The sequence below is a fragment of the Mus pahari genome, chromosome 3 (assembly GCF_900095145.1).
Source record: "Mus pahari chromosome 3, PAHARI_EIJ_v1.1, whole genome shotgun sequence".
Lineage (NCBI taxonomy): Eukaryota > Metazoa > Chordata > Mammalia > Rodentia > Muridae > Mus > Mus pahari.
This window is the reverse complement of record NC_034592.1, coordinates 144540079-144563969: the sequence shown is the minus strand read 5'-3', so window position 1 is coordinate 144563969 and position 23891 is coordinate 144540079. Positions and strand designations below refer to the sequence as shown.

Here is a 23891-nt window from a genome sequence, read left to right as displayed (position 1 = left end):
ATTTTAGGCACCTTTCAGTAGTAACATGGACTTCTCCTTTCAGTAGTGACATCTATTTATTTTGAGAACATTTTCCCTTGGTGTATAGGATTTATAAGTCAGGCACACAAAACAAACATTCACTGGCAAGAAATTATAAGGAAATGTTTTAAATGCTTGGCACATATATAATTTTATATTGAAGATGAAAGCAAATCTGAGTACTAATCAAGTGGATATGCTTACTAATTTTTGCATAAAGAATTAAATCTTGGCTGAATATGTGATCCTCCAGGATGGAGAGCCTCTTCAATACTTTTCAGAGTTGACCAGTATTTTAATTTTATAATCGACAATGATAAGAACTCTGCACTATATGAATATATAGCACAAAATAGTAGAAGTGTGTTTAGGGCCATTTCAGAAATTGTTGTATTTACTAATTTAAAACAAACAAACAAAGAACTCCTTAGACTTAAGGAGTTACTTAAGCTACTTGAATGACAGTTGTATCAGACATGGCATGGTCAATCCAACATGGCATGGTGACTTGCACAGTGCCAATATTAGTGCCATTACTTAGAATCTCAGTGAAGGACTGTCTGAGGTGCTGGCCCATGGGCAATGTCCATATACAGAATTGTCTTGCTTGCCTAATGAAGACCCAGTCTGAAAGTGGGAGGCGCCATTCCCTGTTTTATACCCTGGGCTGCAGAAGAATGGAAAAAATCCAGTTCAGTGAGCAACGGGTATGCATTTCTTTCTTCCTGCTCTTGACTGTGAATGTGACTGGCTGCTTTAAGCTTCTGCCTGTGACTCCCTGATATGATGAATTTAATACAGAGTTATGAGCCAGATAACCCCCTTCTCTCCTCTAAGTTGCCATTATGTCAAGATGTTTCGTCACAGCAAAGGAAATGAAAGTAAGATGTTCCCTGTGTCAGTCAAGCCCATGGACCTAGATTTCTGATTTTTTTTTCCTTGTTTAACCAAATTCCCCTGTGTTATCTCCTTTGCGTTCCCTATTCGGCATTTATCTGGGGCTGTGATAGTAGCTGTGACATGTGATTATTACACAGTCACTGTGTTTGAATCCCTTCTCCACGTGGCCATAGCATTCAAGACATCCGGGTCCCTTCTCATTGGAGTATTTATGGCCTGGGCTTGTAGTACTTCTGTAATATCTTCCTGTGGAACCCTCGGTTCCTGCTTGTCTGTTTTGACCTTTAGCCTTAACCTGCCCTTCCCTGCCTTGTTTGAGCCAGTCATACTACCATGCTCTGCCCATCAGGACTCATCCCTGAGCTTAACCTCCATTTCTCCTTGTCCACAGTCCATCACTGTACTATTTCTGCCTGGACCCTGGGCCCTCCTACATGTCCCTGCCCTGCTGTTACCTGCTCCCAATATGACAAGTATGATTATCAAAAAGCCTGTTTTCCTGAGATTTTATAAGACAACCTGCAATTTCCTATCCTTCAGTGGGAGAAAGGTTCTCGGTTCAGGAGCTGAACAGAACAACAACAACAACAAAAAGGTGAAAAAAAAAAGTGAATGGTTCAGGGGAAGGCATTTAATCCTCTTCAGTTCTGCCAGAATCTGACATCATTAAGGAGATAAGTAAATAATATGGGAGGCAACATCAAGATAAAATGTAAATGTGCACAATACAGCTTTTGCACTTAACCAGCCCTTTCTTTTAGTATTAGTTTCCTATCATCTCTGAAATAAATTCTACAAACCTAACAGCTCAGAACAAATTTATTTCTTCTGCCATCATAGAGATGGGCAGTCAAAAAGGAGGTTCAGTGAGTTCTGCATATAGCATTGAGATGCTGGTAGGCTGTCTTCCTTGAGGGTGTGCCCAGCCTGTGACCCCTAGATTGTATAAGGCCAATGATAGCTATGAATGCAACCCACCATAAAAATGTAAATGTAAAAGTTTTGAGAATTTTGCAATTGTTTTATATTTGCTTGCATGGTCCTCTTTTTAATTTCAAAATATATGTATTTTTATTTCAAGGGTACAAGGATTTTGCCTTCGTGTATGTTTGTGTATTATGGGCATATATTGCCTGAGGTGACCAGAAGAGGGCAGTGAATGACCTATAACTGGACTTATAGATGGTTATGATCTGTTGTATGGGTGCTGGGAATTGAAGCCAGGTCCTCAGGAGGAGTAGCCAGTATTCTTACCTGCTGAGCCATCTCTCCAACCCTGATTGCACAGGGTTTTGAACATGAACTTTGTAGATGATGATGTTTTGCAGTGATGAAAGGTTGGACATGCTTGTAAGGGTCTGCAGAGCCTCTGTTCCCCTCCCCTTATAATGTTACCCAGGACCTCTGCTTTAGCTCCTGAATCCCTCCTTCTGAAGAAAGTGAGTGGTTGCCTCCCTCTGACCTACCCTTCCATCTATACCTCTTCCTCTGATTCTCATTCACTTCCCCATCACCCCACCCCCACCCCAATCCAACATGAGAACCCTGTGATTCATTGGTCACAGGTAGATAACCCCAAATGACATTCCAACCTCAACATCCTTCACTATGTCATCCTTCAAGCTTCTGTTGCCAGGTATGAATATATATTCACAGCTTCTGGGTATTAGGTATGGGTGTCTTTGGGAGATATTATTCAACTGACAGCATTTTTTTTTTTTTTTGCTAATTTCATGGTCAATTTTCAAAACTCTTGTAACACCAGAATATTCCTTTATGTGTTAAGTGTTTCATGTGCCATCTCATTTATTCCTTGCAATGACCCCACTGGTGGTAGATTTTTGACAAATCTATTGTATGTGGAAGGAAAGAGAGGGGCAGGAGAGGAAAAGAAATGAAAGTGTTATAAATAAATCAGGTTGGACATTATCTGTCTAATCTTTCATCACAGACTTATCTGCATTACTATGGTATTCTTGCACTGCCTTGCTGAGAAATGGGGAACATGGACCCGTTGGGCAACTTTGTATCTTCTGAAGTTCATTCCGCACCTTTTCAAATCAGAGTGCAATTCTCATATTTGCCAGAATCTTCTCTACATCCTTATCACACTGATGTGAAAGAGGTGTGTGTGTGTGTGTGTGTGTGTGTGTGTGTGTGTGTGTGTGTGTGTGTGTGGTAGCTTCTCATACCTGGGCCTAAGCTATATCATCTCCTGCAAGGATACCCCAAGGCATACACAGGTGGTTGGCAGCTGCAGTCCACAGTGCCTTCTGAACCTTACATGGCTTTATTCTGGTCACGCTGGGTCATTTATGGCATGGGAGGGAGGCTATGGCACCTCTCTTGCTGTCCTGACTTTTGAAAGTGACCTTACTTTGGTATTTGAAGTGTGGAGGTGATACATGCTTGAGACAGGCCGTCTTAAGGATGTTAAGACAACAAAACGAAGGAAAAAGCTTCCATTGACTTCTCCAGATTAGTTTGAAGCAGGTCCCTCCCTCTGGTGGAACTTTGGTGACTCTGCTCCCTAATTCTCCCTAATTCGACGGAGGATTGCCTTGTGGCATTGGCAATCCTCAGTTTCCTCATGAGTCACCATGCAGCTGATCACATGGCTGGCCCTGCCTGTAGCCATGTCCCCATCCTAACATGTCCCCAATGGGAGACAGGTTGTAAAAATGACATAAAAAAAATGGGCTATGGACACAGAGAAATTATTTACTTCATTGAAGAAGCAACAGGGATCACATGTGGATTGACTCGGGGTCTGGGAATCATAAATGGCCAGGTTTCTTTAAATTCAACCAGACAATTAAAATCCTCCTTTTCACCTTAGAGATAAAAATTACATTAAGGCAGGCAATGGCGATAAAGTCTTAGGAGAAAGTGTTCGACTTGATGCTGGAAAGCCCGGATGAGGGACATGTTTGCTCTGCATATTTATTTAACCTCTATGACATTTGATTCTTCTGAGAAGAGCGGCAATAATACACACCTCAATAAGGCTGTGAAGATTAAAATGGAGAATTATACAAAATCACCCTACTCAGGGTCTACCACATACTAGATCCTTAGTAAATATCCACTCAAAATGCATCCACATGCCTGCCTGACCAGTTATTATAGCTTGCTACTGGAAGAATCTATTTAGCCCTGACCATCACACCTAAAACTCAGGTTGCTGAAGGCAAACACCTGTGTGTATTTGTCACGATCTTGCAAATCTTGGTATAGTTGTCACAGGAAGTGATCTGAGTCTTGTCTCTTGGGAACCCATAGTCTCAAATGGGGAACAGTCATGGGTCAGGATGTGTGGAAAGTTTGCACAACACAAAGAAGCATAGCTGGCTTTGAGATAGTGGTGTGAATGATGAGGGAACTTCCAAGAGATGAGGGTGAGCTGAGCCTAGACTTTTGGGGTGGGGGGGTGGGGGCTGTTCCCAGACACATAGAACATTCTAGGCAGACGAGAGACCATGTGGCAGAGAGGGGAGGTAGGCAATCTCCTATCTATAGTGACAGCCTGGTGTGGGTGGGCTCAAAGTCTATGGGTGGGTAAGATATTGATCACCAGCTGAGGAGGTCAAAGCCAGGCTGGTCGCTAGTACTCTGCATGGGCTGGGGTTTGTTAATGTGTTGCAGTCTTTCTTGGGGGAAATACCGTGGACTCTGTTCATGAGATGAGTGAAAATAGGAGGGAGGAAGGTTAAAGGAATGTATCTAAGTCCAAATGTGTGCCGAGCAAGGAGCTGGGGTGATTATGAGGAGATTTTGTGTCCCAGCTCCTTCCCATCAAGCATCCCTCTTCTCGAATCAGCTTCCCTCTCCCGTCCTTTATATGCTTTGAGAAGAGGTCTTATTATGCAGGCTGCTCTCCATCTTGTAAGCCCTCTGTCTCAGCTTCTAGAGTGCTGGGCTGACAGGCATGTGCTAGTACACTCAGTGGCTTAGATTTATTTATTTATTTATTTATTTTTAGTCAGAACCATAGTTCAGGTGACATAGAAATGGTTTGTCAGTCTGTTTCAAGAAAGTCCTGGGCCCCAGGAGCATGCGAGGGTCCTGAGGTCTATGTTGATGCAGGTCATGATGCAGGTCATGAGGTCTATGTTGATGGTTTCCAGGAAGCCTGTGATGCTAAGATTTCTTCTCCTCCTCCCTTCCTGTATCCTCAGCAATGGAATGGCAGAGACACGGCCCTCATGGTCACCCGAGTGGTCAACCACAGGCGCTTCTCGGCCACAGTGAGTGTGGCAGACACCTCTCAACGCAGTATCTCCAAGTATCGCTGCGTGATCCGCTCAGATGGTGGCTCTGGCGTGTCCAACTATGCAGAGCTGATCGTGAAAGGTGAGTAGCACCGTGCTACAACTTTCCCAAGTGGCTGGTTATAGGACCTTCTCTATTATTACAAAGCAAGTCCATTTTCTTACCTGCTACTTCCTTCTTCCCTCAACAGCTCAAACACTGATCTCCCTAACACTACACACATACACACACACACCCTGTAGGGGCAACCTCCAAATTTGACTTAAATTTATTTTTCAGATCAAGACAAACTCATGTCCTTTATGCTTTAGTGATGTTCCATTGAAATATTTGTGAGGGGTTTTAACCAGAAGTGCCGTATAATGACAATATTTCAGAAAGCCTTTTGAAATGATGATCCTAACCTCCCAGATGGTCTTAAGTCGACATTTATTACTTTTCTTGTGCTTTTTTTTGCCTTGAAAACTTGGCTTCAAGTTTCTGGCAAACTTGGTGTTTGAGGTCGTAGAACCTTTAAGAGGCAGAGCCTTGCTGGAGGAAGTACATCACTGGGGTCAGGCTTTGAGAGGCCATAGCCTCAGCCTTAGCCAACTGTTAGTTTGCTGTCTCTCTGCTTTGTGTTTGTGATGAAAGGTGTGGTTTCTCATCTTCTGGCTCTGGCTGCCAGCTGACATACCCCCCCTTTCCCACCATTTGGGACCCCTTCTATGACCTCAAGCCCGAGCACACTTTTCCTTAAGTTGTCTCTGGTCACGTGTTTATCACATCAACGGAAAAGTAACTGATACATATACTATCCAATGCATTTTCCTCCTTTAAAAAAAACAAAAAAACTTTATTTATTTATTTATTATTATTCTTATTCTTATTCTTATTATTATTATTATTATTATTATTATTATTATTTTTACAGTCCAGTGGTTACCCACCTCTTGGTCCACCCTCCCAAAGTTCCTAATTTCATTCCTTCTCTCCCCCTGTCTCCAAGAAGATGCCCCCCCCCATCCCTACCTTATCCCATCCCTGCCAGGCCTCCCCACTCCCTGAGTCCTCAAGTCTCTCAAGGTTTAGGTGTGTCTTCTCCTACTGAGGCCAGACCAGGCTGACCTCTGGTATATATGTGTTGGGGTCCTTGGACCAGCTAGTATATGCTGCCAGGTTGGTGGCTCAGTATCAGAGAGATCTCAGGGGCCCAGGTTAGTTGAGATTGCTGGTCTTCCTATGGAGTCGCCCTCCTCCTCAGCTTCTTCCAGCCTTTACCTACTGGGAGTAGGGAACCACAGGGGTCAACCACAGGGGTCAACAACTTCAGCCCATTGGTTGGCTGTAAATGTCTGCATCTGCCTCAGTCAGCTGCTTGTTGGGTCTCTTAGAGTACAGCCATGCTAGGTTCTGTCTGTAAGAACACCATAGGCCCAACTTGGGATCCATCTCAAAGATCTGACACTATTACTGATGCTATGGCATCTTCCTCTTTTCAAAGGTCTCCATGTCCATAGTCAGTCAGGCATGTCCAAGTGTTTCTGTTTTGTTATTTCTTCCCTTGAGTGTGCAACAATTACTGTCTCTGCACAGTCCTTACATCCCAATTGTTTTTTTGTTTTTTTTTGTTTTTTGTTTTTTTGTATTATACAGAACCAGATTCTTTCCTTGGATCAATTTCTCAGGAAGTTGAGTTGGTAGGCCAAAGCATATGAACATCTTTATGCATTTTTCTTCTCTGTACTGCAGTATTGCTTCTGCAAAGAAGGGCTTGATGGTTTCATACGCTGTTGCTGCCTGCGTATGAATGTATTCATTTTATCACTGCTATGTTCACTGATTAAAATTTCAGTATAGCAATATTTAGTGAATGAAATAATGAACCAGTTCATATTATGCCAGCTGTAGAATAATACCTGCTGTGTTGGAAGGGAGAAAAAAATTGCTTGATTCTCCGAAGGCTCTGAGTTGCTGCTGCTGCTGCTGTTGCTTTGTTTTTGTTTGAGCGAGGGTTGATGGACAAACTTTGCATCCTCTTTGCTGGGTCTGCTTGACTGGTGGCTGTAATGGGATCAGAATGGAGATCCGTGTCTGGACCCCTGGACCCTCTCTTCTGACCTGTCTTGACTCTAGGTGAATATCCAAGTGGAAGATGATGTAGTGTCACTCACATCACCTTGTCTCCCTTCCTGCAGCGAGGGTTAAGATTGATTGTCAGTTTGACAGGATCTAGAATCATCTCGGAGACAAGCCTCTGGCCGTGCCTATCAGGAGTTGCCTTAGGATGCACCTGTGAGGCATTGTCCATATTGAATCACAACATGGAGATGATATGTTAACTGAAGACAGTTTTGTTACATTCACTGAAGTCCTGGAGTGGATAAGGAGGAGAAAGCGAGTCCCCTCTTTGTTTCTGTATGCTTCATGACTGTTGATGAAATGTAACCAGCTGCCTCAAGTTGCTGCTGCCATGACTACATATCAGGATGGACCTCACTCTGGAACCAAACTAAACCTTCCTGCACATTGATTTTGACAGCACAGAAATAGGGAAGTAAATAATGCACCTACATAGCTCATAGCACACTTCACAAGGGCCACTTCCTTCTGCGTATTCTTCATTTGTCTCCCATTTTGGACCTAAGCTCTGGTAGAGGGAGGGTGAATCTGGACTCCTTGAGTTATTCCCATTCAAGGGTTATTCCTAGTATGGGTTCTGTGCTCACGGGACCCCAGAAGTTGCTAATGTTTGATTAATTTCATTTGCATGGTCCCATCAATTCATGAGTCTCAACCTTCAGATTTCTGTGGCCTTATTGATATATGAGTGGATTATTGGCTTCAGCAGGCATTTATTTCATCACCAGAATGTTATGAACCTTTAAGCCGAAGATCAACAAATTAGGTGGTCATGAACAAGATAATACAAAAAAAGCACCTTTAAGTTCATTCACCTGAAGTGCCATTAATGTATAAAAGAAGCCACCACTTTGATAGTGTTAGGCTCAGATCTTTGTTCCCTCCAAGCCCCCAGCCCCATGAGATTGATTCATTTGACACAGTGGCCTTTGCAGGCCTTTCAAATATTCCATGAATGTGTCATTTCCTGAGCAGTGGCCAGGAACACTCACTGTGCTTTTTCGTGGTTGATTTCCCACTCTGCTATGGGAGTCCTGCCACATTCTCTTACATTTGCAACCATCTTCCAGGCACTTCGCATATACCTGCTTGGCATTAAGTGGAGGTGAGGGGTTAGGACTGACTACAAGAGTCACTGCTGCACCCCCAACTGTTTATACTAACAGAAAAATGGGGCCAGAAAAATGCTTGCTCTGTTCTTTCCCTGAGTCTTCTAGGGGGGGAGAGGTGTGTGTGTGTGTGGGGGGGTGATAATCCACAGGCTGCTGGGGCAGGGGGCTTGCTGAAGCAAGACTGCCTAGGCTTGGAGAGGTGGCCATGGGAACTGTGCTCTGTCTTCTGTTGGCTGTGTCAACTGAGGCTTAGTTAAGGCAAGGTGGCCGGTATGAGCTCTGGTCCCAGATGTGTTAGCCGAGTACATCAATATGACCCGGAAGCTATTGCTACTCTCTCACTCCCTTTCCATGCTCGCTCCTTTGAGATGTGCTGGGAGACTCTATGGCATCCCCACAGCAGACAATGGTGCATTGGGACTTTCTGTAATCTGACCCCGTTTAATGACACCTTGATGAACTTCACCCATTTTTTGGGGGCACGGGATTTCACATTTCTTAGTGCCTCTGTCCCACACATTTTAATGTTGAGTGGGTGATAAGCCATTTGCTTGGTCCAGTGAATCCAGAGGAGTCCTCTCATGTATGCTGTCTCATTTCATCTTAATTCCAGATGTGCACACTAATTTTGTTTCAACTTCTTTGATCTCTGGGAAAGCCATCCCAGCAGGGGTGAGGAGCTGAGGGTCACCCTAGGGGGAAAGCTGAGGTTAGGATTGAGTCTGAGGTGTGCTGCCTTACTTACATTGGAAGGCCTAGGAATTGGGGCCTTATTGGTTTCTGGTGTCACAATGTTATAATCAGTGCCACAGGGGTGCGGACAACAGGGGAGAAGGCAGAGACATCTCCTCCCCACAATACACACAAGAAATGAGAGGCAGGCTCACTCAGTGCTACACACAGGAAGCCAGTCAGCCTACAGTGCTTGTCCAGGGACTACTTGAAGGCAGAGGATGAGACAATTTGAGGCCAGGGTCTTATGAAGAAGGCCACTCCCCACTAAAATCCTTAGCCATGACTGAGTCAGTGGCCTACATGCCGGTGGAACAGTGGCCCACATTGTCATCCCCCCCTTCTTGAATGGTGACAGATTTCACTTATCACACCGACAGCCTGAGGAGTCAGGCGTGAACTTCCAGCTGTGGCTTTCTTCCACACACACAGTAATGCCCGAGTCAAGATGCCTCGCTTGGAATCCCTGGCCTATCTCCATCTATCACTGTGACTTGGAACATGATATAAGCCTCTTTAAGGCCTTAGCAGATACATCTGGAAACAGGGTTATAGGATTTTCTCCCTGGGAGGATGTCGTGAGGGAGCAGTGAGATGATCTATGCAGAAGTGCTTGGAGCTGTCTGATACTTGCGCTCTAAGAAATGAGCAAATGAATGGCACATGAGGTAGGTGTCCCCAGGTAAGGACATGAAGGACTCAGTGGGACTGGGCATCTCACCCAGTACCTCCGTTGCCTTGGAGATGCCATTTAAGGCCGTTGCTTAATCCCCATGTAGTAATACTTGAGCATAAGGAAGATGTATTAAAATGTAGCTGGGGAGCATCACTGTTAGATGCTCTTAAGTCAAAGATCTCTGGGTCCTCTCTAGTGTCTACCTTTTGCTGATGAGTCACAGAAGCTCAGGAGATGGTCCTGCTGTCACAAACATCACCTGGTTACATGGGCCGCCTTTTATGCTTTGTGTCACTCATTCAAACTATGACTGAAAACCCTTCCCCCACTCTCCCAGTGCCTGAGGTGGAGGAAAACCTGTGCAATGGCTTCCATGGCAAGTGTTCACACTGAGATGAGCAGAGCGAGCCCAGGCTGAGTCCCTGTCTCTCTGCAAGCTAGCATACCCTCATGTTGCCTGGCTCACCCAGCATCTGAGCAGAGTGAAAATCGGGGCCTTGGAAGATGCAGCCCGATCCTAGCGGTAGGTAGTATCAACATTCGCTAGGCAACTCAGTCCGCAATGAAAGCAAATTGGAATTACTTAATTCTGAAGAGCTGTTTATTGAGTTGTGATAATGTACTGGCTATATGTTAGATTACTCTGTAATTGAGGTTTCACTCAGTTGACAGCCCATCCTGGGCCTACCTGTTCCAGGCCACTGCTCATAAATGTTCTCATTCTCCCCTACCTGCTTCTGAGCTTGCCTGTGTCTTCCACACCGTGGCATTTTGCTTGGCTAAAGGACGTGGCTGTCTTAAACCAGAGTTACTCAGCTGCATTCTAATAGTGACACATTGGTGATTTTTTTAAAATGTGTTGTCCAAGCCCATTTAATATCCTACCAAGTACTCAGAACATTTCACCATGGAGTTAGTGTCTCTACAAAAAATGAGAGGTATGTGTGGATCATCAGGTGAGTCCAACTGGGACACAATGGTTGAGCCACGATTAGGGACTGCAGATTAGAACACACCTGAACTTCAATTTTGGCCATAGTCTCTGCTGCCTGTGGTGACTTCAGATAGAGCTCACATTTACTTCTGGCCCCCTTTTCCTTATCTATACACTACACTACACTACACTACACTACACTACACTACACTACACTAGGATACATCTATTTATCTGATGGGTTCCATCTTAGTCAGTGTCCTATTGCTGTGAAGAGGCACCATGGCCAAGGCAACTGTTATAAAAGAGAAAATTTAATTGGGGCTGACTTACAGTTTCAGGGGTTTAGTCTATTACCATGACAAAGAACATGCTGGCTTGTAGTGAAGAAGTAACAGAGTTCTACACCTGGGTCTATAGGCAGCAAGAAGAGAAAGGATACGGGCTTGGCTTGGGCTTTTGAAAACCTAAAAGTCCACCTCCAGTCACACACTGTCTCTAACAAGGTCACACTGCTTGGTCCTCTTAAGTAGCACTGTCCCCTTGAGACCACACATCAAAATTTATGAGTCTGTGGGTGCCACTCTCATTCCAACTTCCTTGGCCAGAGAGACAATGTCACATGTATAGACCCTAGCACTAGGTAAGTACCCACAATATTATGTCTGTTATTATCAACAGTTTCATTTTTTGCCATTTTTTTAGGGGCCATTGCCCAGAGGCTTTGGCCATTGTTCCTTGACCTGGCTTAAGGGATGCTGTTCCAGATTGTGGAGATTTCAACTTAAATTGTATTTAGGACTCACTCTTCTGAAAGAGAGGGGACCACGATCAGCGGATCCAGCTTGTGAGTCGATGTCAGAGGCAGAACTGCTTTACTTACAATGTTCAGCATTGGCTTCTTTACTTCGTTTTCTTCTTTAAGGATTGCTTCTCATGCTTACAAGCTTCTTGAAGGTGTGTAAAGATTCTCCACATCTGAAACTAACCATCTTGTATCCTGGGCTGGTGACAGAGGGTTATATGTTCTAAGCACGTTTTCTCTGCAGCTGACTACTCTCTTACCTTAGTCTATTTTGCTCACTTACTACTCTGAGTCTGTGTCTTAGTCACTGTTTTATTGTTATGAAGAGACACCATGATGGTGGCAAGGAAAGCATTTAATTGTCCTTCTTATAGTTTCAGAGATTAGATCATTATCATCATGTTGGGGAGCATGGTAGCTGGCAGGTGGTCTTGATGTTGGAGAAGTAGCTGAGAGTTCTACACCCAGATCTGCAGGGAACAAGAAGAGAGGCATTAGACCTGAGTTAGGCTTTTGAAACCTTAAAACCCAGCCCCAGTGACACACTTCCTCAACAAGACCACACCTCCTAATCCTTTCAAACAGTTCCACTCTCTGGTGACTAAGCATTCAAACACATGTGGAGACCATTCTGATCGAAACCAATCTGTACACACTTGAGTTCATAGCTCTATTTGAAAATCTGGGATGACTGAAGCTGTTGACTCCTTCTTACCTCCTTCCTTTTAGTTACTATTTATTGAGTCAAGAATATGTCAGGCCTCCCAGTAGGCTTCCTCATTTTAACAGTCTCACCACCTCCCGACCGATCCATCCTAGGGACCACATTGGCTTTGGGGGGAAACATTGGCTTTTAACATCAGGACTGTAGTTGTATGCTGCTCATGTCTTCTGCTAGAGCAAGGTCCCTGAAGTGAGAATCCGTGTGAGTCCAGTTTTCTGCTGGTTCTACCATACTGAGATAGTACCTGGCGCATGGGAGCACCCATGCATCTGACCAAGTCACAATCTACAAGCCTGCAGCTCTACTAGGGGCACTTCACCATCCTTTCTTTATATTCTTTTTATTAAAGTTTTATCTTATTTTTGACTGACACATTATATATGGATCCCAGTGCGTCTGAGTGTCTGAGTGTGTTCACCTTGAGGGGGTGCTTATTACCTTAATTGATAAGAGATCTTTCCTTCCTGCAGAGGCTCTCCTTGTTTAAACTCCATTTTCTGTCTACCCCTGAGGAAGTTGTATCTCTTTTGCAGCTAGCTTGCTTCTCTGTCTCTTTGACTTTAAGCTTGCATTTCCTCCAGTGGAACCTGCAAGCTTTGTAATGCCATATGTTTTCCTATGGCTTCCCTTTGATCTACACTGGCTGTGATTTGGAGCCTGAGTCCACTTGCTCCAGTCATGCTAATTATACAGCCCATCTATGGCCCTTCGATCATCCCTTTTTAAAGAAAAATGTCCTGGACCCTCTTTAGTCCCCTTTAAGGGAAGACTCTTGGGTCCTAATGAGTCCTACCTATTTCCTCGGGAGTGCTTCATGTGCAAGCATGTGTATCCAGTCCAAGTTAAACCTGAAAGTTGGATATCTTTTCACATTGAGTCACCCCCTTCTAGCCTCCCACTTCCTGCCAGTCCTTGGAGAGGCCTCAGCAGCCCCATCCCCTCAGTAGACTTAGTTTTCTTTATGATAGCCTTCTCGGGCTTCCATCTCATCCTTGCTTTGATGGATGCTTATATGATCCCTATCTTAGTTGTCATTACCAAGATTGCATAAAAAAAAAAGTAGTCTGAGGCCATGGTTTCAGACTATGATCCAACTCTATATTGGCTATATTAATTGGGAATTTAATTCCATGATTCCCTATTCCCTAAACATAAAATGGAATAGAAGGCTAGCTTTCTTAGGTTGGAGAGGATGGCCACATATGTAGAGAGTCTAGGCAAACTTGGTTCTGTGTATCTGTCTGCCTGTCTGACTATGTGTGTATCTGTCTGCGTGTGTGTATGTCTCTCTCTCTTTCTCTGTCTCTTCCTGTGTGTGATGCTTGTCTTTGTCAGTTACATCATCTCCACATTCCCCAGCTGCCCCACCTCAGCCTCTCACTTTCTCGCTCTTGATAACATCCCCATTACTTTTTCATAGGAAAAGAGAAATGGCAGATGGAAAAAGAGTGAAAAACCTAGCTCGAACATATGTGTGTGGGGGAAGATAACAGGGAGATATCTATGTATATTGTACTCTATACAGCCACAGAGACCAGCTTATTTTAAAGAAGTGAAAATGTGGATAAATAAAACCTGACAAGTATTGGTTCCCTTGAATTATTTTGACTACTTCATCAGCTGCATGCTGATGTGTTGAATTAACAGTTTTAACGCATTTGGAAATTAAATCAAATGGCAGTTGCATTAAATCCTCATCCACTTGGAACATTACCCTCCTGTGTTCAAATGGAAGACTGATGGGGACCAGAGAATGAGCTACAGAGGCTGCCCTTGGCTGGCATTTGTGGTCATCGATTGTGCACGAGCCACTTTGCTGACTATCTGCACATGCGATTTTACTTAACCTTCACTGTAGCTTTGAATTGCACATGAAGATGCTGAGTTCCTGCTAGTCAGTCTCATGAATCACAACATCTAGGTGTGCCCACATAGTGATATCACAGACAGATTAGATTTCCATACCTGGGACGGGGGAGTCCTGGTGTCTATGAGTGCAATTCATATATACTATCAAATATCTATCTCTCTTATAGTACACAGCATAACTCTGCAGGAAAGAATGGTGTAGCCCCATAGGTCTAAGAGACAGTGGGGAAACATTGGCCCATACCAACTCCATGGGGAGATTTCTTTATCCCTGATGTTTTAGTGTTGAGCTTCAGTCCTGTAGCCTCTGGCCAGGAGTAGTATACAGTATGGGAAAAGGACAGGGGAGCTGGTTACATATAAGGAAGTTATTCATCTTACTTGACCCCAAGTCTTTCTATTTATTCTGATTTGAGACCTTAGCTTTCACTTTCCCATTTTCTTACTAAATACCCATAAAGACATTTGAAGGAAAATGCAGACTAACTCTCCAAGGATGAGATCTATAGAAATTTCCTAGTAAGTCTCAAACTAATACAGATGGCTAGATAAGCATCCTTCGAGTCTGCAGCATAGCTCCCTGAGACAGTATTCCACCTAAGTCTGGAAGAGAACAAGGAGACCAGTCTCTGTGACCAATGACTACATTTCCCAGACTGCCTCACTCTCGTCAGGGCCCTGCATATCAGAGGAGCATCCGTTCAAGAGCTGCATGTCCTCTCATGCTCAATCAGTTTAAAAGTAGGATCTCTAGTGTCCACCCTCACCCTTGAGACTTTGTCTGGGTGATGATGGAGTCAAGTACTCAAGAAGCCTAAGTCCATGAAGAAGTGTCTGCTGAGCAGGGCTACTATTTAATCAGTAAAATGTGTGTGTTTGTGTGTGTGTGTGTGTGTGTGTGTGTGTGTGTGTGTTCAGCTACAATGCTTGAGGGCTTATTTGTTACAGTAGCTAACAGTATCCTAATTAATACAAGTTTGATCAAGAAAAGTCATTAACGACGCCCCTAGGCTTAACCTCTTTAACCAAATATTTCTAGCCTGTTCAGAAACAGATGGTAAGATGCATCTTGCCCTAGCCACTGACACTGGACTCTAAAGTTCAAGCTAACTGCAACTCAAAGGCTGAACAAATTTTTTGGCAGAGGGATGTTGAAATTTTAATTGCTTTATTGTGACCCGGGTATATTGATGCCTCCATTCCCTCACTGTAGGCTAATTCACTTCTGAAACTTGCAGCATCTCCCTTAACCGCTGCTCCTTAACTGAGGTTGGTTTCTTCTGCCCACGGTTATATAACACGTAGTGATATCAGAGGCAGATGTGGTTTTTATATGTGGGAATGGGGGGGGCAGGAGGTTACAAATTCAAGAGCATGAAGACAAATACTACACCTTTATATGAGTGACAGGGGCTAGGGATAGCCTTGGCTATCATCCATGAAGCTCAGGAACCATGGTGCTTAGGTAGAGATTGAACTGATGGGATGTGTTGTTAGCTCAGTTAGAAGGATGGGTCTTGCATTAAAATCCCAAGAACTAATGGTTTATGCATGGGGCAGGGCCTGGTACATTAGTTAGAATGTCCAACTGGTCACATAAGCTGTCCTTGTGCAGGAACTCAACCAATATTCCCATTCTTTAGCCCAGGCTGACTAGCCTACCAGTGGATCCCAGTGACTCCGTGGGGTGTGTAATGGCGGGGAGAGGAACTAGAGTCAAACTCTTCGCACTTCTTGCTACCAACCACTTAGCAACGATCCCCATGATGTAACTGGCAACACATGAACATAGCAGCAGCACAAAACTGGAACAGTCAGGAGGAGGTAGATGCCACAAAGCAAGCATCCAGCAACTTGGGTGACCCTGATGGCTTGCCCATCAGAGAGGTTCCTTATACTAGAGTGACATTATTCTGTCTCCTGCCCAAGATATGCTCATTCTCATCCAGGGAGCTCTGAACCTGTACATAAAGGAGGGTTATCTGAGAAGAGATGCAACTTTCATAGTGTGTCACGTGGGCATGGATAACAGTTTCTCAGGTCCTCAGTCTCCCTATTTGGCGAGCTGGATTAAAATGGTGGGCTTCACTTATTCTTTGTCTCTCTTGAACAACAGAACGTCTTCCTAAAACCAGTACAAGAAACAAATGACACAGCTCTGTGGAATTGCAGGCTCCTGGAACAGTATAAAATTCATGCTTCTTTGCCACCTGGGTAGGTGGATTTCTTTGCTTCTTTATTTCTTTAACACCTTCTTCTCTCTCTCCCCCCACCCCCCAGGTCTTGTGATTTTTTTTTCCCCCTGTTTTATGCTTTCCTAAGCCTGGTAGGTAAGGAAGCTAGAATTTGGCTCCCTCTCTTTTTACAATGAAATGTGCTTGTGCCCAGCCTTTCATTATTAATCAGAGTAGCATGCCTGTTGCTTCTATGTGTATCCAGGGGCAGATGTGACTCGCTTTCCACCCAGTCACTGGATTGTGTTTCTTTCTGATGGCATGCAGCCTGGTGTCAGGGAGCAGGCAGTTGCTGGCAGAGCAGCTGATCTTCTGTCCTCAGCAAGGGAGAACTTCCTGCTCAAGCTAAGCAGCAGCAGAATGAAGTCTGCACTCTTGCTCTTCTGATCTTGTACACACATGAGCACGAGCTGCAAGGCCTGGGAGTCAGGACTGTAGCTTTCTATGTCTTGCAAGCATGAGTACATGCTCTTCATATTGGGAAGATGGAGGCTACTCTTTTGTTACCAGATGGGCTGTTTCGGTCCTTGCTCTTACTGTCTGGATAATGTCTGTGAGTTTCCCAATTTCTCCATCTGTAAAGAGAGAATGATGTTATCTCAACTTTCCTGAAGTAGTATGGGAATCACTTTTTACTAGCTAAGAAAATTCTGAGACTCCTCTAGCAACATCCTCTGTTCTTTGTGCCCTTAATATTTTTTTTCCTTTTGAATAGACAAGTAGGCCTTCGAAGATCCCTGTCTGTAAATAGGTAAGGTTACAACAATGTAAGGTTATGTGCCATACTTTCCTCTAAAACCAAATATCAGAAAGGTCCTTCATTCATGACCTCTATTTCATCACTTCTGTAGGCAAGTCATAGACAGAAGTTGGGATGCTGAGTTCTGTCGAAGCTGACCATCACAGCTCTCCATGGTACAACTGCAATGAACTTGACAGTGAATGAGCAACAACTGGACCAAACATGGCTCATCTGATTCCCAAGGATGGTGCAGATGAGATGCTGCAGGGATGGCTTTCACCCTTGCCCCAGCCTTGTGTATCTCAGTGTTTGAGTAACCTATTCTAGTCTCCTGTACAGTAGACACTGTTCATTATGTGACCCACCATACTTACAGGCCTGGAGACAAGGGTGATTTTCCTGGGTATCTTTGCATCATATATCTGAGTCCTGGTCTCTGCCGACATTATTCCCTAACTTTTGCAATAAGCAGAGATGGTGTAAAATGCAGGTCCTTCCTGTCATACCTTGAGCTGCATCTAGCAGTTGGCTGTGCCTTGTGCCTCTATAGGCTATGCCTTCATGGTCTCAGCCCAGGCCACCACTTTTCCACCCTCTTCATTCTGACATGACTGGACACTTCTGACTGACTCTAGTTCCTTTGTTTCACTGATGATCTGCCCCACTGTCTCTGGAAACCACAGAGTCTGCCCTGTGGTTACACTAATGTCTGCCTTTGTACGTGGTGGCCTAGGCCTGGAGCTCCTGCCCAAAGTTAATCTGCAACCAGAGAGTCCACCAGAAGTTCTTCTGGTTTTTAAGGGTGGGAATTAGCTTTCTTTTATATTTTAGTATATTTTGGGAACTTCTATTCCTATGGCTGCATCTTTCTTTCATTTCTATTCTTGGTGATCTCAATTAGCTCTCTTGCCTTATACTTCCTTTCTATATTACACCATCACATTTGGAACTCAGCTCCATTTCCTTCTTTTTTCTCCAACACACACACACACACACACACACACACACACACACACACACACACACAAACTTTTGTATTGTACTAAACTTTCAAAGATATAAGGCAAAGAGAGAAGTATACAGCAGAGAAATATCAAGGCCATGAATAGTTAACAAAGAGTCCTTGCTTTGACAGGTGTCTCAGCCACTGGCCACTGTCTGAGTTTGCTTTCCATTGCTGTGGTAAAGCATAATTCCCCAAAGCAGCTTGAGGAGGAACAGGTTTATTTGTCTTACACTTCCAAATCACAGACCATCATGGAAGGAAATTAGCTCAGAAACTCAAGGCAGGAACCTGGAGGCAGGAACTGGAGAAGAGGTCATGGAGGAACATGGAGGCTTGGTCCTCAAGGCTTGCTCAGCCTGCTTTCTTACATCACCCAGGACCACCACTGGGGTGGCATCACCCACAATGGGTGGGGTGCCCCCACATCATTCACTAATTAAGAAAATGGGTCACAGGCTTTGCCCATGGTACCATCTGGTAGGGGCATTTTCTCAATTGAAGTTCCCTCTTCCCAAGTGACTCTAGTTTGTGTCAAGGTGGCATACAACTGTGTAACACGTGCACCCAAGTGGCAAGAACTAGGTGACCATACAGGTCTCCTGCTGTGCTGCTGTGGCTCCCTCCTCCTAACCACTTTCCTCGGAGGCTCTCAGGCAGAGCAGTCTGGCAGCCTGGGGCCCTGTTTGCACAGCTCATTTGTGCCAGCCTCACTTGCCAGTTCCTCCCTCTGGCTTTGGATTAATTCCCTCTGGCAGAGGCACATCTCTCCCCTGCCTTTCCTTTGCATCTCAGAAACAGAGCCCTACCTCATTGCCAGGATGAGTCCACCCAAGCCTCCATCCCTCGTACCTCCTAGATTTGCCCAACTCTGCCCACACCCTCATTTCCATCCTGCCAAAGTAACAGGACTGGGACTAGAATGCCTGAACATGGTGGTAGGATGGGAAACCACCCTGTGTGCATCTTCAGTGTGAAGGACAGCATCCCAAGTCTAGCTGAATGGAGACACAGAGGTCATGGCATAGACTGCAAGGCTACTTGGGCTTTGGAGTGGCTTCTCAGATAGAGTTACTTTCTTGATGGAGTTGCTTCCAAATTTCATTTCAAGGCCCCAGTGCTAGACCTGAGACTTCCTATTCTTTCTCCATTTACAGCTCTGTTCCTCATTGATGCCCCCCCCCCATGTGCTAGGGCAAGTAGAGTTGGGACAGTTCAGTATCTATACTTTCTACTTATTGACCTCAAAGCTAAGAAAGCTTATGTCTGTTGGCGTCAGAATATCAGTCTTAGCAGAAGTTCTTGTCCATTGTGCCTGGGATGCACATCTCAGATGAGCACAGCCATTCTGGCCCTATCGGCCAGGGTTTTGTAGCCAAGTCTGTGCTAGGGGTTGAGGAATTCAGGTTGTCTAAGAAGATAAAAATGGGATACAGGAGCTCTTTCTTCACAGAAAAACAGGAGGGGGCAGCTGTAGGAGGCTGCAGTGCTATTGTGGAAGGGAAGTTTCCCCTGGGAAGACAACCATGGGAAAAAATGAGAACAGATAGATAGTTGCGAATTTTTGTGAGTTGTATCCCCTGTATTCAGCATTAAATACTTTTGGAAATAATCTGTGTTACATTTCTGCTGTAACAAGTTTCTCAAGTTTGGCTCTTGTGATAGGCCATTTTAGAACTGGATGTGTTTATTATTTTTAATTTTATTTATTTATTTATTTATTGGTTTGTGTGTGTGTGTGTGTGTGTGTGTGTGTGTGTGTTCATGAGCCCATAGGCTTAGTGAAAAATCTCCTTTTCTCACTGAATTATCCCACCGCCCTTATACTGGATGTGTCTAGAACTAAGTTTTACATTCCTGTCCTCCTGTAAGAGTCTTAGACCTGGTCTCTTCTGGCTTATGCCAGGGTAGAGGGAAATAACTTACAGAGATACAGAGCTTTTCTCTCTCCAGAGCATGTGGCTTGTAGACAAGGACTATTTACATACAATCTGTGACCTAAAAGCAAGATATGGGATGTCCCCTATTTAAATCCCAGCTCTGCCCCCTAGTGTTTGTGCTGGGGCCTCTCCCCATCACTCTGCAACCCCTTATCACATCTGCAAGGTGACCTCAATGAGCCTGTCACCTTTGGTTAGTCATAAGAAATGACTGAGATGACATGGCCACAATGATATCTGTCAGCTCACCATTGTCTGGCCTCATCCCACAGGTGGGGCTTATTGAATCTGAGCACACCTGCCGGCCACTTCCGTTTGTGACCTCTAGGATGCATGTACACTCATGTATTGGTTTTTCTCTGCCTTTCTGTGGCTAGGTATCTCTGAGCTGCCAAGCATGGGGCTGGCATTATGGGCAAGGCTTCTTGGATTGTGGGCCAATTGATTTAATTTCCATCTCTAGCACCATAGACTTCTCTCTGCGTGTTTCTGTGTGCAGATGTCCCTCTGCTTGCAATGAATGTAGTCATTGAATTGGGCCCCTTCTGTCTCCTTCACTGCATGCCTTCCACAGAGACGACTTCCAAAGAAGGCCTTGTTCATAGAGACCCCAGGGATTAGAATTCAAACATCTCTTCTTGGGGGGGGGAGCACAATTCAACTCCTGGCACATATATGTTTTATTGATTTAAAACCCCTCTCCCAGATGCTTGTGAATTATTCTTGTGTGCCTTAGCATCTGTAGATTACAGACACCTTTTCATATTATGAAATGCCAGTGTATGCCTTCCCAGGTGTGTGCAGAGGCCACAGAGCATCTTGGAAGTGTGAACAGTCAGCAGTGTAATTGCCTGTGCCTGGAGACTACTTCTTTACTTCCTCCCTCCTCCCACTCTTAGGTCTTGTCCTCCTTCAGCTCTGCTGGATTCTGTCTGTGCCTTGCTGTCAGGCAGAGCTGAACCCTTCTTAATAGTGACCCCCCACAGCAGGGAGACCATCCATAGATTGGGCCTTGTGTCTCTCCCGCTATGGTTCTCAGGAACCTTTCTCAGGGGCTCCCTTTCACAGCCAGGCTGACGTCAGTCCTCCTCCTTGCCATTGCTAGATAGTGACATTGCTTCTCACAGGACCTAGCTTTGGGCTACTTCTTGGCTTTTTTGAGGATGCCTGGTCCATCCTTGTCATCCAAGGTGATCTCTGTCATCTGTACATTGTGTCGCTAACGTATCAAGTTCCTTAAACTAGGGGTTCAACAAGGAGAGGCGGTTTGGCTGGTGCTATGTTTCCTCATTATCTGTCCCTTGTGCTGGACACACAGAGCATACTCAGAGGTTAAGTGCTGTATGCAAGACGTGGGGACTAGAGATATTGCTCAGTCACTAAAATGCTTCCCACACAAGCATGTGGATCTGTGTTCAAGTCCTATTCCCCATGAATAAGCTAGGTACTGTAGTGTGGGCTTATAAACCTAGCACTGGCGAGTCAGTGGCAGGCGGATCCTCGGATCTTGCTAGCTAACTGAGTCAGTTACCTTCAGCATCAGAGAGACGCCCTGCCTCAAAAAATAAAATGGAGATTGAAGGAGACTCTTGATGTCATCTACATGAATGTGCACAAGCATTCACACCTATTTATAGACATGTGCACACAGACAGTTACACACACATACATCTACAGAAGTAAAGGCAAGATGGTTGTGTGTCACTGGCTGCGTTTTGGAGAAGGCAGGCAAAGCTTGCCATAGTGCTTTTATTCCAGACCTGTACATCATCCACCCCAGCTAAAAACCAGCTACGGGAATTATAGTCAGCCTCCCAGGCTTCGCCCTAGAAAACCCTTCCCTGCCAAAGTCCAACACAGGCACTCTGTGTCCAGCGAGGACGTCCTCTTGGCAGCCATCCCCACCATTACAAACTATATGTGCACCCAGATCTCCAGCCATCTGCCAGAAGTGTCTGCTAAGGCCCTGGCTGCATCCAGTTTGCCTCTTCTTCCACAAGATGTCTATCTCTAGGGAGAACACTATTGGTGGATGCTCTTTTAAAATGAAATGGTTCTTCCGTGTGTGAGACTTGGCCTGGATGCTCCGCGTAACTCAAAGTTTTGATACTCACTTCCTAGTAGGGAAACCATAGAGCCATCCATGGTTAAGGACACACAGTGAAAGCTGTGGGAGTTGGTGAGATGAGTGGATTCACTATCTAGAGGGAGTGCACACCATACTCATAGCCACTTGGGTGGGGCTAGCCCCCACAGCTGCCTGGGGACGTCTAAGACTGACCTGGCTTCCACCCATTCTCTTGGGGACAGTAGCACCAAGAGCTGCAAGCTACTACAGTCACCGAATCCCAGTAGACATTCTGTTCTAATTGCTCTTTTCAAGTGGTGTGCTTGTAGTTCCCTAGGGAGGGGAGGGGGGAGGGACACATAGTGTTTGTAGCAACTGCTAATGACAGGACTACAGAAAAAGCGACAGTCTATTTTTGGAGTGAGGCTTCAGCCTAAAAGAAATAAAAATAAACATGCAGAAGATTTATTTTATTTTATTTTATTTATTTTAGAAAAAGTATGTTGAAATAAATCAATTCCACCTCAAATTTTCTCTCTCCTGGTAGTGATGGAGTGGGGATTTATCTGGGACTGAAGGTCAAGATATTTGGGGTTAAGTTGTGGCTCGGCTGTAGACTGGTATTTCCAAGGGATGGTAATTCTATGGATCTTGAAAGCAGCTTGGGTGGGACCAGACATGGCCTAAGCCTTTTCCTTCCTGTAATCTAACTGACTTCATGGGCTCTAGAGTCAGCTTTGTCCAGCCAAGATGCCTGTGTTTTCTTGGGGACCGTTCTCAAGTCTGTCCCTTAAGTTTGTGCCCCAGTGTTCAGCTCTTTCTGAGTCACAGTAAATCCTTAGCAAACACCATTACTAATGATGACAGTCAACACAGTGTGTGTGGATGAGACGCAACAGTTGCTGAGGTATTATTGTCTGCCCGGTCTTTGCCGGCTACTCGGGGAGCACTCCTGTTTTGGGTCCGCAGAAGTTTTCTCCCTTGACCCCACCCCGGAGGCAGAGACCGTATCTTATTTGATTTTTGACAAAGGCCAGTTGGCTTGGACTTTGGACTCATGGCTTCTCTGTGGCAGAAGGTCCCCAGAAACACTTTTAGCTGCTGTCAGATGTTTCTGCTCCCTGCCTCACCGACCGTGCATCCTTCGCTGCTGTCAGATGTTTCTGCTCCCTGCCTCACCGACCGCGCATCCTTCGAAGAAACAAGTGCCAGCTGACCCTTCAGCCCAGTTCCTGGAAGGGGCAGATGGAAAAGCTTTTAAACCAATCCGGACCCAACTTTGGCTATGCCTAGCTAAGCTGTAACTGATCCATAGACCTGAAAGCAAGAACCGAGGGCGCATGTCCATCATTAAGATTTGTGATTGCTTCTGTAGCAAAAGCTGGCTAATAGTGTACTTTAAAAGAAAGGTATTGGACATGGGGAAGCGAGTCAATGGATAAAGCACTCGTAAGTGTGACGACCTGAGTTCAGATTTCCAGGATCTACGTAAAGCTGTATGCAATGTGCAATGACGGGCAGTTCCGTAGTCCCAGTACTCCTGTAAAGAGACAAGGTGGAAGGTGAGAACTGATACTGATACCTAAGGTTGTCCTCTGACTTACACACCATAGTGCATGCATACCTGCATGTGCTCACACACATACACACACATTTTTTAGATTAAAAGAATTAGATAACTTTCATAATAAATATAATATTATTTCATAATATTATTTCATAATATTATATTATTATG

General features: G+C 44.8%; 1 protein-coding gene across 7 annotated transcripts in view; it reads left to right on the top strand.

Moving 5' to 3' along the window:
- Ptprt (protein tyrosine phosphatase receptor type T) overlaps nt 1-23891 on the top strand; it is a 1084881-nt gene that overhangs the window by 403501 nt on the left and 657489 nt on the right. For all 7 annotated transcript variants that reach the window (XM_021194826.1, XM_021194823.1, XM_021194825.1 and 4 more), the window contains exon 6: nt 5100-5274. In XM_021194826.1, coding sequence (XP_021050485.1) covers nt 5100-5274 — 175 coding nt within the window. The remainder of the gene's footprint in view (nt 1-5099; nt 5275-23891) is intronic.